Raw genomic sequence first — 15039 nt, 5'->3', positions numbered from 1 at the left:
ATATTTATGAAATTTTGTGGGTAGGTTCGTTGTCCCCAACTGATTTTCACTCCATACTTTTCCAGAAGAAAAACATAATTTTGGCAGTTAAAAACCGTTACATTTAAATTTTCACCTATCTTTATGAAATTTAGTGGGTGGGTCCGTTGTCCCAAACTGAATTTCAAGACAAACTATTCCAGTCAAAAAAACTTATTTTTGGCAGTTAAAAACCGTTAAGTCTCAATTCTACACCGATATTTATGACATTTTGTGGGTAGGTTTGTTGTCAGATTTGACATGATGGCAGAATTGAAAGTGTGAGATATCCTGATGTTTCACAATTTATGCTGCATAATTCAGCCCCATAGGCGCTTGAATTTTAGGTGGAGTTGGGTTTTTTTTCAGCCCAAACCAGTAACCCCCACATGGTTTTCATGTCCCTTTCTGAGAGACTTCAAGAAGTTTCAATTTGACGTCATGATTAGCCTGCCGCATTAGCAAGTATGAAAACACGTCATCGATGACACATTTTAAGACAGAGAGAGAGAGAGAGAGAGAGAGAGAGAGAGAGAGAGAGAGAGAGAGAGAGAGAGAGAGAGAGAGAGAGAGAGAGAGAGAGAGAGAGAGAGAGAGAGAGAGAGAGAGAGAGAGAGAGAGAGAGAGAGAGAGAGAGAATCATGTACACACAGATGGACGACTTCGCTTGGGGTATGTACTGCCCGGCAGTACACATCTACTTTATTGTTAGTTACAGTTTGCTTTAATTAAAGGTAAGTTAAAGCAACCTCTGTCTTCGGTGTCTTAATTGTATGCTCCTCTGCCTGTGCTATATATCCTTTTCCTTCCACCCGACCTTCCCACATCTGTACTGTTATAGCACTTAAACATACACTTGAGCATCTATATAGTTACAATAGTTTTGCTTTTTGACGATTTTCAACAAAAAGTGTAAAGTTGATTGGCAGTTATAAGTTATCATTTATTATGAATATTGTTTCGTGTAAAGGTTTTATTTTCTGTCCTCATCGTCATTGCTGTGTTGCTGTTATAAACAGCCGTAGAAATACTAGCACTTGAATGCACGCAACTGTACACACACACACACACACACACACACACACACACACACACACACACACACACACACACACACACACACACACACACACACAACCACAACAACAACAACAACAACAACAACAACAACAACTACACATCTTTCCGATTAATGTATTTCTAACCCATAGCCATATCAATTCTAGCTCATGAATATATTGTGACGGTATACTTGTGATATAGCTGAAGGAATAAACAGATTTGATTAATATTCGTTGATAAGCCCTATTAAAGGGTTGCTTTACTTTTAAGCTTTGGTTTTACATGTACTGTACATGCACGTACTGTAGCACTTGAATATACACTTGGCCACCCATATAATTCAATAGTTTTGCAGTTTGACGATTTACAACAAAAAGTCTAAAAAAAGCGCAAAAATGGCATTGAGTTTATTAATGCAGATGCAAAAGAACAGATAAAAGCTTTACATTTTATTGAATTAACAATGAAAGGATCCAAATCGTATTATGATATAATGATAGGAAAACCTAAAATGTCAAAAGCATGTACAAATTGGGAAATATTATTGGACAGAGAAATTGATTGGCAAAAAGTGTTCCGATGCACAAAGAAAATAAAAGAAAAAGTCAAGTTACGATGGTTCCAATTAAAAACTATTTACCGAATTCTGGTTACAAACTCTATTTTAAAGAATATGGGGGTAACAACTAGTAACCTGTGCAATTTTTGCAATTTGCAAAGAGACACCATTATTTATGGCAGTGTGAATTTGTTCAAACCTTTTGGAACAACCTTAAACAGTATATGAAAGAAAAATGTTTGAACTGCAGCAGGCTTGAGTTAAACCCCACACTTGTATTATTTGGACAAGACGGCATAACAAACACTGATGAAGGTTTTGATTGTATTTTATTGCAAGCCAATTTTTTCTATACAACTGTAGAATAAATAAAGTAAAGCCAACATTGAACTTTATTTTTAAAGGAACTGGCCCACACATTGATAAACATATCCACTGAACAGAATTGAATTATAGAAAATTTAGGCTGAAGTGGGCTTCATATTTTACCCTTGTAACAGCACTTATAATAATTGATTGCATGTTGTATTGAATATGTTTTTATCCGTCATATCCACTCTAAATTATTATCTGACTTCGATGAATTGAATGACAAATTGTAAAATTGCCGGAATAAAACATCTTTGAAGAACAAAAAAAAGTCTAAACTTGATTAGCAGTTATAAGTTATCATTGATTATGAATATTATTTCGTGTAAAAGTTTTATTTTCTGTCGTCATTGTCATCGCTGTATTGTTGTAACCCACAGCCGTAGAAATACTAGCACTTGACTGCACGCAAGTGTACACACACACACACACACACACACCACACACGCACGTTGAACGCACACACACACACACACACGCATAAACACACACACACACAAACACACACACACACACACACACACACACACACGTACCTTTAACACCAGTCTTTAATTGGCGCATTACGTTTTGGCTGCAACTCCTACTTTCACTTTTAGACAGAACCTAAGTACGCTGAGGTAACTCTTGCGAAGTAAGACAGCACTTACGGTTCTTGATTGACACACTTCGCACAACACTACCAATTCATTTCCGTGTTGACAACTCTCATCAGAAAAGTGTCCTGCCTTCAATGTTGTGATCTGTAGACAGCCACAGAAACAGGTACGTGTCGAGAAGCTTGTTACACTACGCTGTGAATACTGTAGAAACTGGTTGTTCGCTGTATGGTTCCAGGGGCGGACGAGGGGGGGGGGGGGCACAGGGGCACGTGCCCCCCCCCCCCCCCCGAAAAAAAAATTTGGAAAGCTGATTCTATGACCATTTCTAAGTTCAAATGACACTAGATGGCACCATTTTGCTTCTTTGGGCCAAAAAAAAATCCGGGCCCCCCTAGCAAATTCGGGCGCTTCGCGCCCATCACATTCACTTTCGATTCAAAGTGCACCCCCCCTTACAAAGCAACTGATCCGCTCCTGGTTCATATCTGCTGTTAGATGTGTGTGTGTGTGTCGATAATCATATAATGTCATCCATTGTGTGTCGCTGTTGTGAATGCTATACAGGGAAGCGGAACTGAAAGTAGGTCACCACCTTGACAAAATTACGCTTCTCAGTGGTACATAGAACTGCGGCTTTTTAGTTGTTGGCTGACTATGAATAAAGAGAGACCAATACCTTGGTTATTTGTATCTGTGTGTATTTGATTTTGATTATTCCGTAACAGGGTGCAGGGCCGGAGCAGTACGTTTTTAGGGGGGGGGGGGGGCTAAAATGTTGAAGCGGGGGTCCGGGGGCCGCAGAATTCCCCGTGGGGGTATGGGGGCTTTGCCCGCATAAGCTGAAGAAATTTAACATTTATCCATGAAAAATTATCCTATTCTTGCACAAAAAAAGTCATTTAAATAATGAAATAGCACCACCAGAAATGTCTCTCTCTCTCTCTCTCTCTCTCTCTCTCTCTCTCTCTCTCTCTCTCTCTCTCTCTGTTTCTCTCTTTTTTATTTTTTTTATTTGTTATTTTGGCTGGGGGGGGGGGGGGGCTAAAGCCCCCAAAGCCCTCCCCCCTCTCGTCCGGCCCTGGGGTGCCACGTTTCTACTTTCTGTTTCGCCTCACACTCTTGTGCAGTGGATCTGTGTGTGTTATATTTGATACCACAGACACACGGTCTGAGGGGGAGAGAGAGGGGGAGAAAGAGAGAGAGAGAGGGGGGAGAGAGAGAGGAAGAGAGAGAGAGAAAGGGAGAGAGGAGAGAGAGAGGGAGAGAAAGAGAGAGGGAGAGAGAGAGGGAGAGAGAGAGGGGGGAGAGAGAGAGAGAGAGGGAGGGAGAGAGAGAGAAAGCGAGAGAGGGGGGGGAGAGAGAGAGGGATAAAGAGAGAGAAAGGGAGAGAGAGAGAGAGAGAGAGAGAGAGAAAGAGGTAACAATGGAAAGAATGAATTACTTGTACTCCATTGATGCACATAATTCTCTCCCTTGATTTGTGGGATATCATTTCCTTGTTTCGTACTATACCGAGATGCATAAATTCCGCAAACTGAACTTTAAAAAATCACAAAAAATCAACTCAGTGGTGAATGTTTTCAATGTTTGAATATTTTATTTTAGTGTTTATAAACCTTCGCTTTATTGATTTTGAATAGAACATCATGAAATGACAATTTTTCAAAAAAAGTGACTGAGTCCAAGCGCAATGATTTCGGAAAACGTTCAGTGTTCATCACGTTCAATGCTTTGGCCAGCTCTAAGCATCCCAATCGCTTGCTGTCTCTCTCCTTCATCAAGTCGTGGCATGATTGCGATATCTGATACAACCAAACAGCCAGTTCCATTTTATAGGGCCATACACTATCTTTTTTACGTTATTGTCTCCCGTTCAGCCCATTGTCTTTATTAGCACAGTGAGCTGTGGCTGGATCAGCAATACTGCAAAGCGCACGTCAGCGTGAAACATTTGCTCCGACACTTAAGATGTCAACTACAAATTACAGGTTCAATCTGATTTTCGTTTGAGAGCAAAATCGTTCAATGCACTATTTGCAGAATGTATGCCTTTCAGTATATTAGCACTTGCACCCATTGAACAAATTCTGGCCCAAAACCGAACTTTTGATAGGCTATTAATATAATATCGTTCGATTTACTACCGTACCTTGAACGCAGTCAATTGCGACCAATAGACCAGGTTAATGTAACTCGTGTGACTGTTCAATTACATCATCAATCAACCTTAAATATGGTTGACAATCGTACTCTTCTGCCTTTAATATATCCAACTTGATCTTTCTGAACAATATCACCAATAACGCTTTCTAATCTTGAGCTTAACCAAACACTTGGCTATCAATTTATAATCACTGTTTGTAAGAGAAATGGGTCTCCAGTTCTTCAAATTATTTCTCAGCAAATCCTCTCCTTCATTATTAGGGTAATGACAGCTTTGCGCTGCGTGGAAGAAAATATTCCGTCTGTATAATAGTACCCAATATTGACGGACTGTGTGATGATATCTTCTGCCGGAGGTCGAGATTTTGATATCACTGTCGAAACAGACCAATAGCAGAAGATATCGTCACACAGTCAGTCAATGTTAGATATATTGCTAATTCTCTGGACATTTTGTATTTACTGTAAAGAAATTACAAAAGTATTTGTCTCAGTTTGGGCTGTTCCATATCCCTCCCTCTGATTATTTCTTTTTGTTCACTCTTTTCTTGTACTTTTCAGTATTTCAAAATGTCTTTTCTTTCAAAAGGTCTTTAGTCACTTGCTCAACTAAATTCTGGGATAATTACATTTTCATATATATTTGTTTGTTCTTAAATGTAGGTGTTTTTGTTTTTGAAGTGGGGAAGCAATAAAGAGGTCATCGATATTAATGTCGTTGATATCACTTTTGCACTGAGCTCAGTTTTGCCCAATTGACCAATGGAAATCCACGTAACATATGAAATAGCAATAGTCCGTGATCTGAGTGGCTTAAATAGGTAAATTGTTATCATTTGGGAATCCTCCATATGCTAAGCTGTTTTGTGAAGTATTGTATCTCTGCTATCATAAACAGGCCTCAAAAGAACTTCTAATGGTAGCTTTCATAACAGATTTTATTCCCAAAGGGGGTCACTGCCTGCAAAAATGCTCGACTAAAAGACACATAATTCTGCTGATAATGCATTTTTGGTGCATAAAAAGACGCAACCATCAATGTTCGAATGCGGGTCCAAAAAACTGTTCATAAATCTACAGTGACACCATCAACCCTAGGGGCCGATCCTGGTTTCATTTGATTCAGTGCAGCAAGGGCTTTGTCCTTAAGTATCAACCCTTCACACTCCTTTCTCTGACAACCTGACATGTGTAATGTAGTCATAGTCACATCAGACAAAAACTGATCCACCTTTTGATCTATATTTTCATTGAGTACTTTTTTGCGTTACAAATCTTAATAAAAAATAATTATTTTGCGTGTTAAGAATGTCACGCTGGTTAGTTACCACCTTCCCAGAATCACACTGTATACTGTTCGTTATCTTGGCATTCGCTCTGTGGCTGGCCTTTTCAAGGTTGAGAAAATACTTGGTATTCTTCTCTCCTTGCTCCACCCACTCCGCGCGGGCACGGACTTGGGCTGCGCGAGCTTTACTCTGTTCAACCATTTCCTCTCACGCTCGCTTTGCCTATGTGTATCAATTATTTGGGTCACAAGCTAACTTGACAACACTGTCTTCAAAGATGGCTTTCAGGGTAAGTTGTCTATGTGTGTGGTCCCCTTCCCACACTTTTTTTTGTAGGCCGGGGGAGGGGGGGTGGTGTTGTAGGCGTTTAGATTTTAATTTTAGTCAAGTAGTGTGTCTGCAGGTTACTGTGTATTGTGTTGGAAACAACACTGAATTGATCTGTCACTGTCAGCCTTTACAAAAAGGTGAACAGTATTCAGTAGCAGTACTATTGTGAAGTTGATTTAACAAAGACTAGCAACATGTTTGGTGAGTGAAACGTACAGCCTGGGGCAGTGTGCACGATGAGAGTAAAGTAATCACGGGTTGTAACCGCGTTGTTTCAAGACGTTGGTCACACTGCTCTAGGAAAGGAGTGTTTTTTATGTGACAATGTCTACTGAACTTCAACAAATTTCAATTATCTGTATATTCTCTGTGTGTGTGTGTATGTGTGTGTGTGTGTGTTGTTTGTGTGTGTGTGTTGTTTGTGTGTGTGTGTTGTTTGTGTGTGTGTGTGTGTGTGTGTGTGTGTGTGTGTGTTCACAGAATTCATCATGGCCGCCGCTTCAATCACCAGTAGCAGTGAGCTACCAGAATGCCCTGTCTGCCATGACGGCTATAAAGAGCCAAAGATACTGCCGTGTACACACCTAGCGTGCACAAAGTGCGTCGTGTCGTGGCTGCAGAAGGCAGGGGTCAAGGGAGGCTGTCCACTCTGCAGGGCCCCCATCCTGCCCTCCACCAGCCGAGGTCAGCATGACCTTGACACTCTGGTCAATGACCTGCCCACTGACCTGGCCACCATGGCTCTGGTGGACAGTCACAAAGTGCTCAGCGGTCAGCATGTATGCATGATCTGTGACAACAGCGTAGCTGCCACGTCATTCTGCCTGCAATGTGACGCAAAAATCTGCAAAGCTTGTATAAGGACTCACAAGAACATACCCTCAACCAGGAAACACGTCATTGAAGACTTAAACAAACTCAGCCCGCAGCGGTTGGCTGAGATAAACCGAGCATCATGTAACGTGCACGATGATAGGCTGGCTGAGCTGTATTGCTCCACCCACCAGGAGCTCATTTGCATGCTGTGCGACTCGACCAATCACCGCAGCTGTGCCGAGGTGAAGGCCATCCCAGACGTGGTGACAGAGAAGAGAAGAGAACTGGAACAACAGGCACAGAGACTGAGGGACAGGGCGACAGCATTGGCAACGGAGGTTGGTGTGAACCCCTAATGTTAATGCTGTTGTGGTGTCAGACTTTTTCCTCTCAATGTTTCTTTCTATCCTTGTGCTTCATTTGTTAAATTGTACCATGAAAGCAGATTTAAATCGTTTCTGACTGAATTTACATGACGTTATGAGTCTCATTGGATGATACAAATCAGGGGGAAATGGATGGTATGATGAATGCATTATGCATGCTTGAATGATTTATCTTGACGTAAAAACAAACAGACTTAAATCCTATCTGACTGAATTCGCATGACTTTTTGGATGGATGATAAAAATCGGGGGGAAATGGATGGTATGGTGAATGCATATCTTGTTGCATGCTTAAGTGATTTGTCTGGACGTTAAAAAAACAAATTGTCGTAACTACGTGTATAAAGATTTATCGATTTTTCAGTGCGAAATTCGTTTTTAAAAACGACATTTAGAAGTCCACTTCACAGAGTGATCAGTGTTCCTGTGTTTTAGATCCAAGAGGTCACGGACACTTTCAAGGCCATGCGTAAAAAGGCCAATGACATGTTCGATGACCTTGAGCAGTGCTTGAAGAAGCGACGTCAGGAGGTCAACAAGCTAATACAGGCTGAGGAAGACGCCGCCATGACGTCACTGGCGGAGCAGGAGAAATGGCGGGCGGCCTTAGCACTGAACGCAGCCAGCGTAGGAAATGTGGTGCTGTCAGCGTCTGGAGGGTCTCTGCTGGGGATGATAAAAGGTCTGACGTCACGCCTCGACGACCTGGAGTCACAGACCGGAACGACACGCAAGATTGAGGTCAAAGACTTGACCTTGGACCTCCAGAAACTGGATCAGCTGAGGGCTGACATTGGTTCTCTGGGTACGTCGTATTTCCTGTACACCTTTTCTGACCACAAGTGTTGGTTGTTTGTTGTTGTCTTGTCTCCAGAATTCAGAGGGTCATGGGAGACTGATTCAGCATCCATCGTATTCTCGGGTTTGTTCTCGGCCGACATTTGGAATTGTTTTACATTTTATCTCAGCAATAGGTAGGATATTCCTATATAGGGAGTTATATAGCAAACGTATTGCTTGTACATACCGATGAGTAATCAACATAAATCTAGTGTTGGAGAGAAAGGAACAGAAAAGATGACACGTATTACACCTGTGTGTTGGTGTCATCTTACACTGTTCTGTTGTCTGTCTGTGTCTGGGACGAGGCGTTATTCTGTCACACACTGTCCAGTTGTCTGTCTGTGTCTGGGACGAGGCGTTATTCTGTCACACACTGTTCAGTTGTCTGTGCCTGGGACGAGGTGTTATTCTGTCACACACTGTTCAGTTGTCTGTCTGTGACTGGGACGAGGCGTTATTCTGTCACACACTGTTCAGTTGTCTGTATGTGCCTGTGACGAGGCGTTATTCTGCCACACACTGTTCAGTGGTCTGTCTGTGTCTGGGACAAGGCGTTATTCTGCCACACACTGTTCAGTTGTCTGTCTGTGTCTGGGACGAGGCGTTATTCTGTCACACACTGTTCAGTTGTCTGTCTGTGTCTGGGACGAGGCGTTATTCTGTCACACACTGTTCAGTTGTCTGTCTGTGTCTGGGACGAGGCGTTATTTTGTCTCACACTGTTCAGTTGTCTGTCTGTGCCGGGGACGAGGCGTTATTCTGTCACACACTGTTCAGTTGTCTTTCTGTGCCTAGGACGAGGCGTTATTCTGTCTCACACTGTTCAGTTGTCTGTCTGTGTCTGGGACGAGGCGTTATTCTGTCACACACTGTGCAGTTGTCTGTCTGTGCCTGGGACGAAGCGTTATTCTGTCACACACTGTGCAGTTGTCTGTCTGTGCCTGGGACGAGGCGTTATTCTGTCACACACTGTTCAGTTGTCTGTCTGTGTCTGGGACGAGGCGTTATTCTGTCACACACTGTGCAGTTGTCTGTCTGTGCCTAGGACGAGGCGTTATTCTGTCACACACTGTGCAGTTGTCTGTCTGTGCCTGGGACGAGGCGTTATTCTGTCACACACTGTTCAGTTGTCTGTCTGTGTCTGGGACGAGGCGTTATTCTGTCACACACTGTTCAGTTGTCTGTCTGTGTCTGGGACGAGGCGTTATTCTGTCACACACTGTGCAGTTGTCTGTCTGTACCTGGGACGAGGCGTTATTCTGTCACACACTGTTCAGTTGTCTGTCTGTGTCTGGGACGAGGCGTTATTCTGTCACACACTGTTCAGTTGTCTGTCTGTGTCTGGGACGAGGCGTTATTCTGTCACACACTGTGCAGTTGTCTGTCTGTGCCTAGGACGAGGCGTTATTCTGTCACACACTGTGCAGTTGTCTGTCTGTGTCTGGGACGAGGCGTTATTCTGTCACACACTGTTCAGTTGTCTGTCTGTGTCTGGGACGAGGCGTTATTCTGTCACACACTGTTCAGTTGTCTGTCTGTGCCTGGGACGAGGCGTTATTCTGTCACACACTGTTCAGTTGTCTGTGCCTGGGACGAGGTGTTATTCTGTCACACACTGTTCAGTTGTCTGTCTGTGTCTAGGACGAGGCGTTATTCTGTCACACACTATTCAGTTGTCTGTCTGTGCCTGTGACGAGGCGTTATTCTGCCACACACTGTTCAGTGGTCTGTCTGTGTCTGGGACAAGGCGTTATTCTGCCACACACTGTTCAGTTGTCTGTCTGTGTCTAGGACGAGGCGTTATTCTGTCACACACTGTTCAGTTGTCTGTCTGTGTCTGGGACGAGGCGTTATTCTGTCACACACTGTTCAGTTGTCTGTCTGTGTCTGGGACGAGGCGTTATTCTGTCTCACACTGTTCAGTTGTCTGTCTGTGCCGGGGACGAGGCGTTATTCTGTCACACACTGTTCAGTTGTCTTTCTGTGCCTAGGACGAGGCGTTATTTTGTCTCACACTGTTCAGTTGTCTGTCTGTGTCTGGGACGAGGCGTTATTCTGTCACACACTGTTCAGTTGTCTGTCTGTGCCTGGGACGAGGCGTTATTCTGTCACACACTGTTCAGTTGTCTGTCTGTGTCTGGGACGAGGCGTTATTCTGTCACACACTGTTCAGTTGTCTGTCTGTGCCTGGGACGAGGCGTTATTCTGTCACACACTGTTCAGTTGTCTGTCTGTGCCTGGGACGAGGCGTTATTCTGTCACACACTGTTCAGTTGTCTGTCTGTGTCTGGGACGAGGCGTTATTCTGTCACACACTGTTCAGTTGTCTGTCTGTGTCTGGGACGAGACGTTATTCTGTCACACACTGTTCAGTTGTCTGTCTGTGTCTGGGACGAGGCGTTATTCTGTCACACACTGCTTGTAGAGGGACACATTTATTCAAGGACATATTACGAAAGATGCAGGGAGGGGTCAGTTCTTAGTCTCTCATGGCGTGAAACAATACATTGCAATACCTGGTGACAGGCACCTCTAAAATGAAACAACTTATTACCGTATCATAATTAACTTGACTTTAACTAATTGCTAGATCAAATTGTAAAAATGCTGACTTCATTTAAGAAGTCATCCAAACGGGTGTGCGACAAATGGTCGAGGTTTACAATGTCGAGGCACAAAAGGTCGAGGACATTTGGTCAAGAGTCAAAAGGTCGACCTTTTGATCCTCGACCGTTTGGTTCTCAACCCATCCAAACACTCTTCAAGGACTAAAGTCTGTCTACAGGTCAGATGACAAAGCCCGCCACAACACCGACAACCTTACAGCAGCCTACACAGTCATCACCAGCCGCATCTACAGCGACATCAGCGACAACACCACGGACTGCAAACAAACCCAGAAAGGCGGCGCTGGCCAAAGTACTGAAAGTAGGGGACCGGGTCAAAATGGCACCGGGATGGCTTTTTGTCATGGGCTCTAATTATAAGGTGAGACTCAATCAATCAATATGAGGCTTATATCGCGCGTATTCCGTGGGTACAGTTCTAAGCGCAGGGATTTATTTTATTTTTTTCAATTTTTATTCAAGGCGCAGGGATTTATTTATGCCGTGTGAGATGGAATTTTTTTTTACACAATACATCACGCATTCACATCGGCCAGCAGATCGCAGCCATTTCGGCGCATATCCTACTTTTCATGGCCTATTATTCCAAGTCACACGGGTATTTTGGTGGACATTTTTATCTATGCCAATACAATTTTGCCAGGAAAGACCCTTTTGTCAATCGTTGGATCTTTAACGTGCACACCCCAATGTAGTGTACACGAAGGGACCTCGGTTTTTTGTCTCATCCGAAAATCTAGCACTTGAACCCACCACCTAGGTTAGGAAAGGGGGGAGAAAATAGCGGCCTGGCCCAGGGTCGAACACGCAACCTCTCGATTCCGAGCGCAAGTGCGTTACCACTCGGCCACCCAGTCCCGAGTGCGTGTCCCTCTCCTGTCTGACAGTTTTCACAATCCCTGTCACTCAGTCGGAGTTGTCACTATAAAAGGAAGCTGATACTGTGCATATTCTGGTTCTGCTTTTGCTCGAGATGCAACACAAATGAAATGTTGTGTTATAAACTTGATTCAGAAGAAATAGAGTTTAATGAACTAAAGAGGAATACATTCACACACGCACGCATGTAAATACGCACTCAAACAAATGCATACAAACTGGATGAAACCATGCTGATACTTCCTTATTTGGCGTTTGTTGCACACACACACACATACACACACACACACACACACACACACACACACATACATCCACACACACACACACATACATACATAGACACACACATACATACACAAACACCCCCACACACACACACGCACAAACACCCACTCACACACACACACATAGAGGCACACACACAAACACTCCCTCACACACACACACACACGCACAAACACCCCCTCACACGCAAACACGCACACACACACACACACACACACACACACACACACACACACACACACACACACACACACACAAGCAGTGACCAGTGTGTACTGTGTGCAGGACAAGAAAGGCACAGTGACGGCCATCCCGTCAAGACTAGCACCACAGTGGGGCGATTAGCCACTAGGCGTGGTGGACGTGCAGTGGGATGGTGGAGATGAAGGCTGTTACTTGATGGGATGTTATGGCCAGTATCACCTGGACCTGCTGTGACAGCCTTCGTCACCCCCACCTCTCCCCGTGCACTGTATTGTACTGATTGTAGTATCTCAGTATCCTTCTGCATGTAGTGAATAAAGTGTGTGTGTGTGTGTGTGTGTGTGTGTGTGTGTGTGTGTGTGTGTTTGTTTGTGTGTGTGTGTGTGTGTGTGGGTGGGTGAGTGGGTGGGTGTTTGTGTGTGTGTGTGTATGTGTGTTTCTGTTAGTATGTGTGTATATGTGTTTGTGTGTGTTTGTGTGTGTGTGTGTGTTTTATTTTGTTTGAACTTGTTGACATGTCGTGCCGATTTGTAACCCAAAGTCATAGTTGTAATATGACTTGGGCATCTGTAGATTTCAATACTTTTTAAAATGAGACAATTTGTTCAAATTATTGTTTGAACTTCATCTGCAGTTATTAGTTGTAACAGCTGATTTGGTTGATATCGTTGATCATGCATGTTGTTTCGTGTGGAGGTTTTGGTTCGTATCTTATCTTTTCTTCATCGCCATATCTTTTTTACCACAACCACAAATATACAACCTTCCCATTTGTGAAATGTTAACCCAAAGCAATACTAGCATTTGTACTGTACCTTTTATGCAAAAATGATTGATATTTAGCGTATTAGCTTTAATTAACATTCAGCCAAATTTAAATTTGAAAAAAATCACAACTGGTCCACATTAGGAGCCTGGGCGTCTGTAAAATGGTCTTAGCGAATCATTGTGAAACGCCCCCTGTACTCCAAAATAAAAAAATACATCTCATTGTACGTGTCAGATAGATTTAAATGCATCAGAGTGTTTTTGTTTCGCTTCGATGAGAAGATTCTTTGAAGTACAACTTAAAAGTAAAGAAACATCAAAAACAGAGAGAAAATAAATGAAACTATCAACTTTCACGCGAAGAAGACTGTTTGATATCTTGTTGTGGAAAGCTTGACGGCTAGTGTCAAGGAATATGTATGGTGTTCAGGAGACTTGTAAATTAACAGAGTGATGAATGAAGACCGGTATTCCATATGGTGTTCAGGAGACCTGTAATTTAACAGAGTGATGAATGAAGACCGGTATTCCGTGTTTTCCGATCCTTGAGTTGTACTTGTGCTGAGTGAGTACAGTAGCTAGTGATTCTACTAGTGAGTACAGTAGCTAGTGATTCTACTAGTGAGTACAGTAGCTAGTGATTCTACTAGTGAGTACAGTAGCTAGTGATTCTACTAGTGAGTACAGTAGCTAGTGATTCTACTAGTGAGTACAGTAGCTAGTGATTCTACTAGTGAGTACAGTAGCTAGTGATTCTACTAGTGAGTACAGTAGCTAGTGATTCTACTAGTGAGTACAGTAGCTAGTGATTCTACTAGTGAGTACAGTAGCTAGTGATTCTACTAGTGAGTACAGTAGCTAGTGATTCTACTAGTGAGTACAGTAGCTAGTGATTCTCTTTCATACCCGTGGTTTTGTTGTTTCATGTTGTTTCTGCATTCTGTTCTTTTATTCAATAGCGAAATCCTCGAAGTTTTGTTTTGTTTACAAAGTGTCCGTGGCCGTGTGGGTGCGTGACGTCATCGCCCAGTGTGTCTGTGAGCGATAGTGTGTGTCTCAGTGTGTCTCAGTGTGTCTCAGTGTGTCTCAGTGTGTGAATGATGCAACCCGCGTGCACAGGGGTACGATACAGGTCTGCTATAGTATGCATGACTGAAACCAGTCTTTCTCCACTTGAGATTTTGCTACTATTTTTTGTTTGCGCTGGAAAGACGGGGCCAACACGGCTAAAATGTAATAATGACAATCTTAGCTGCTGTTGTGGCAACGTTTGTGGGTAAACAGCTCGGTCTGTGCACAAACACTAGACCGTTTTAAGCGTCACATTTACTCGTAGAGTGAACGCTGCCAGAAGTGTAAAGGTAAAGGTAAAGGTATTCCCATAACCATCTGATCGTAGGGGAGAGAGATGTTAGAGATCCACCCCCGCGGGTTAGGGGGAAGAATTTACCCGATGCTCCCCAGCATGTCGTAAGAGGCGACTAACGGATTCTGTTTCTCCTTTTACCCTTGTTAAGTGTTTCTTGTATAGAATATAGTCCATTTTTGTAAAGATTTTAGTCAAGCAGTATGTAAGAAATGTTAAGTCCTTTGTACTGGAAACTTGCATTCTCCCAGTAAGGTAATACATTGTACTATGTTGCAAGCCCCTGGAGCAAATTTTTGATTAGTGCTTTTGTGAACAAGAAACAATTGACAAGTGGCTCTATCCCATCTCCCCCCTTTCCCCGTCGCGATATAACCTTCGTGGTTGAAAACGACGTTAAACACCAAATAAAGAAAGAAAGAAAGTTAGAGATGTCAACTTTTCTGGGGCCAGCTTTATGAGGGCGGTGC

The 15039-nt window shown here is 43.1% G+C and overlaps 1 protein-coding gene across 1 annotated transcript; it reads left to right on the top strand.

Annotated features, from left to right (window-relative positions):
• The first annotated feature begins 2602 nt into the window (after positions 1 to 2602).
• On the top strand, positions 2603 to 12770 carry LOC138954835 (transcription intermediary factor 1-beta-like). The gene is made up of 5 exons (XM_070326597.1): positions 2603 to 2773; positions 6873 to 7546; positions 8030 to 8399; positions 11223 to 11425; positions 12517 to 12770. Exons 2-5 carry the CDS (start codon positions 6881 to 6883, stop codon positions 12574 to 12576), a joined length of 1299 nt encoding a protein of 432 aa, XP_070182698.1. The 5' UTR covers positions 2603 to 2773; positions 6873 to 6880; the 3' UTR covers positions 12577 to 12770.
• The last annotated feature ends 2269 nt before the right edge of the window (positions 12771 to 15039 follow it).

The sequence above is a fragment of the Littorina saxatilis genome, unplaced genomic scaffold (genome assembly GCF_037325665.1).
Source record: "Littorina saxatilis isolate snail1 unplaced genomic scaffold, US_GU_Lsax_2.0 scaffold_538, whole genome shotgun sequence".
Classification (NCBI taxonomy): Eukaryota; Metazoa; Mollusca; class Gastropoda; order Littorinimorpha; family Littorinidae; genus Littorina; species Littorina saxatilis.
The sequence above is the reverse complement of the archived record's forward strand: the minus strand, read 5'-3'. Positions and strand labels throughout refer to the sequence as shown.

Excerpts from the sequence above, each read along its gene's own strand:
- LOC138954835 (XM_070326597.1), top strand. The coding sequence starts at position 6,881 with ATGGCCGCCGCTTCAATCACCAGTAGCAGTGAGCTACCAGAATGCCCT. Across the intron at positions 7,547-8,029 it reads CGACAGCATTGGCAACGGAG|ATCCAAGAGGTCACGGACAC; the intron begins GTTGGTGTGAAC and ends CCTGTGTTTTAG. Across the intron at positions 8,400-11,222 it reads GGCTGACATTGGTTCTCTGG|GTCAGATGACAAAGCCCGCC; the intron begins GTACGTCGTATT and ends GTCTGTCTACAG.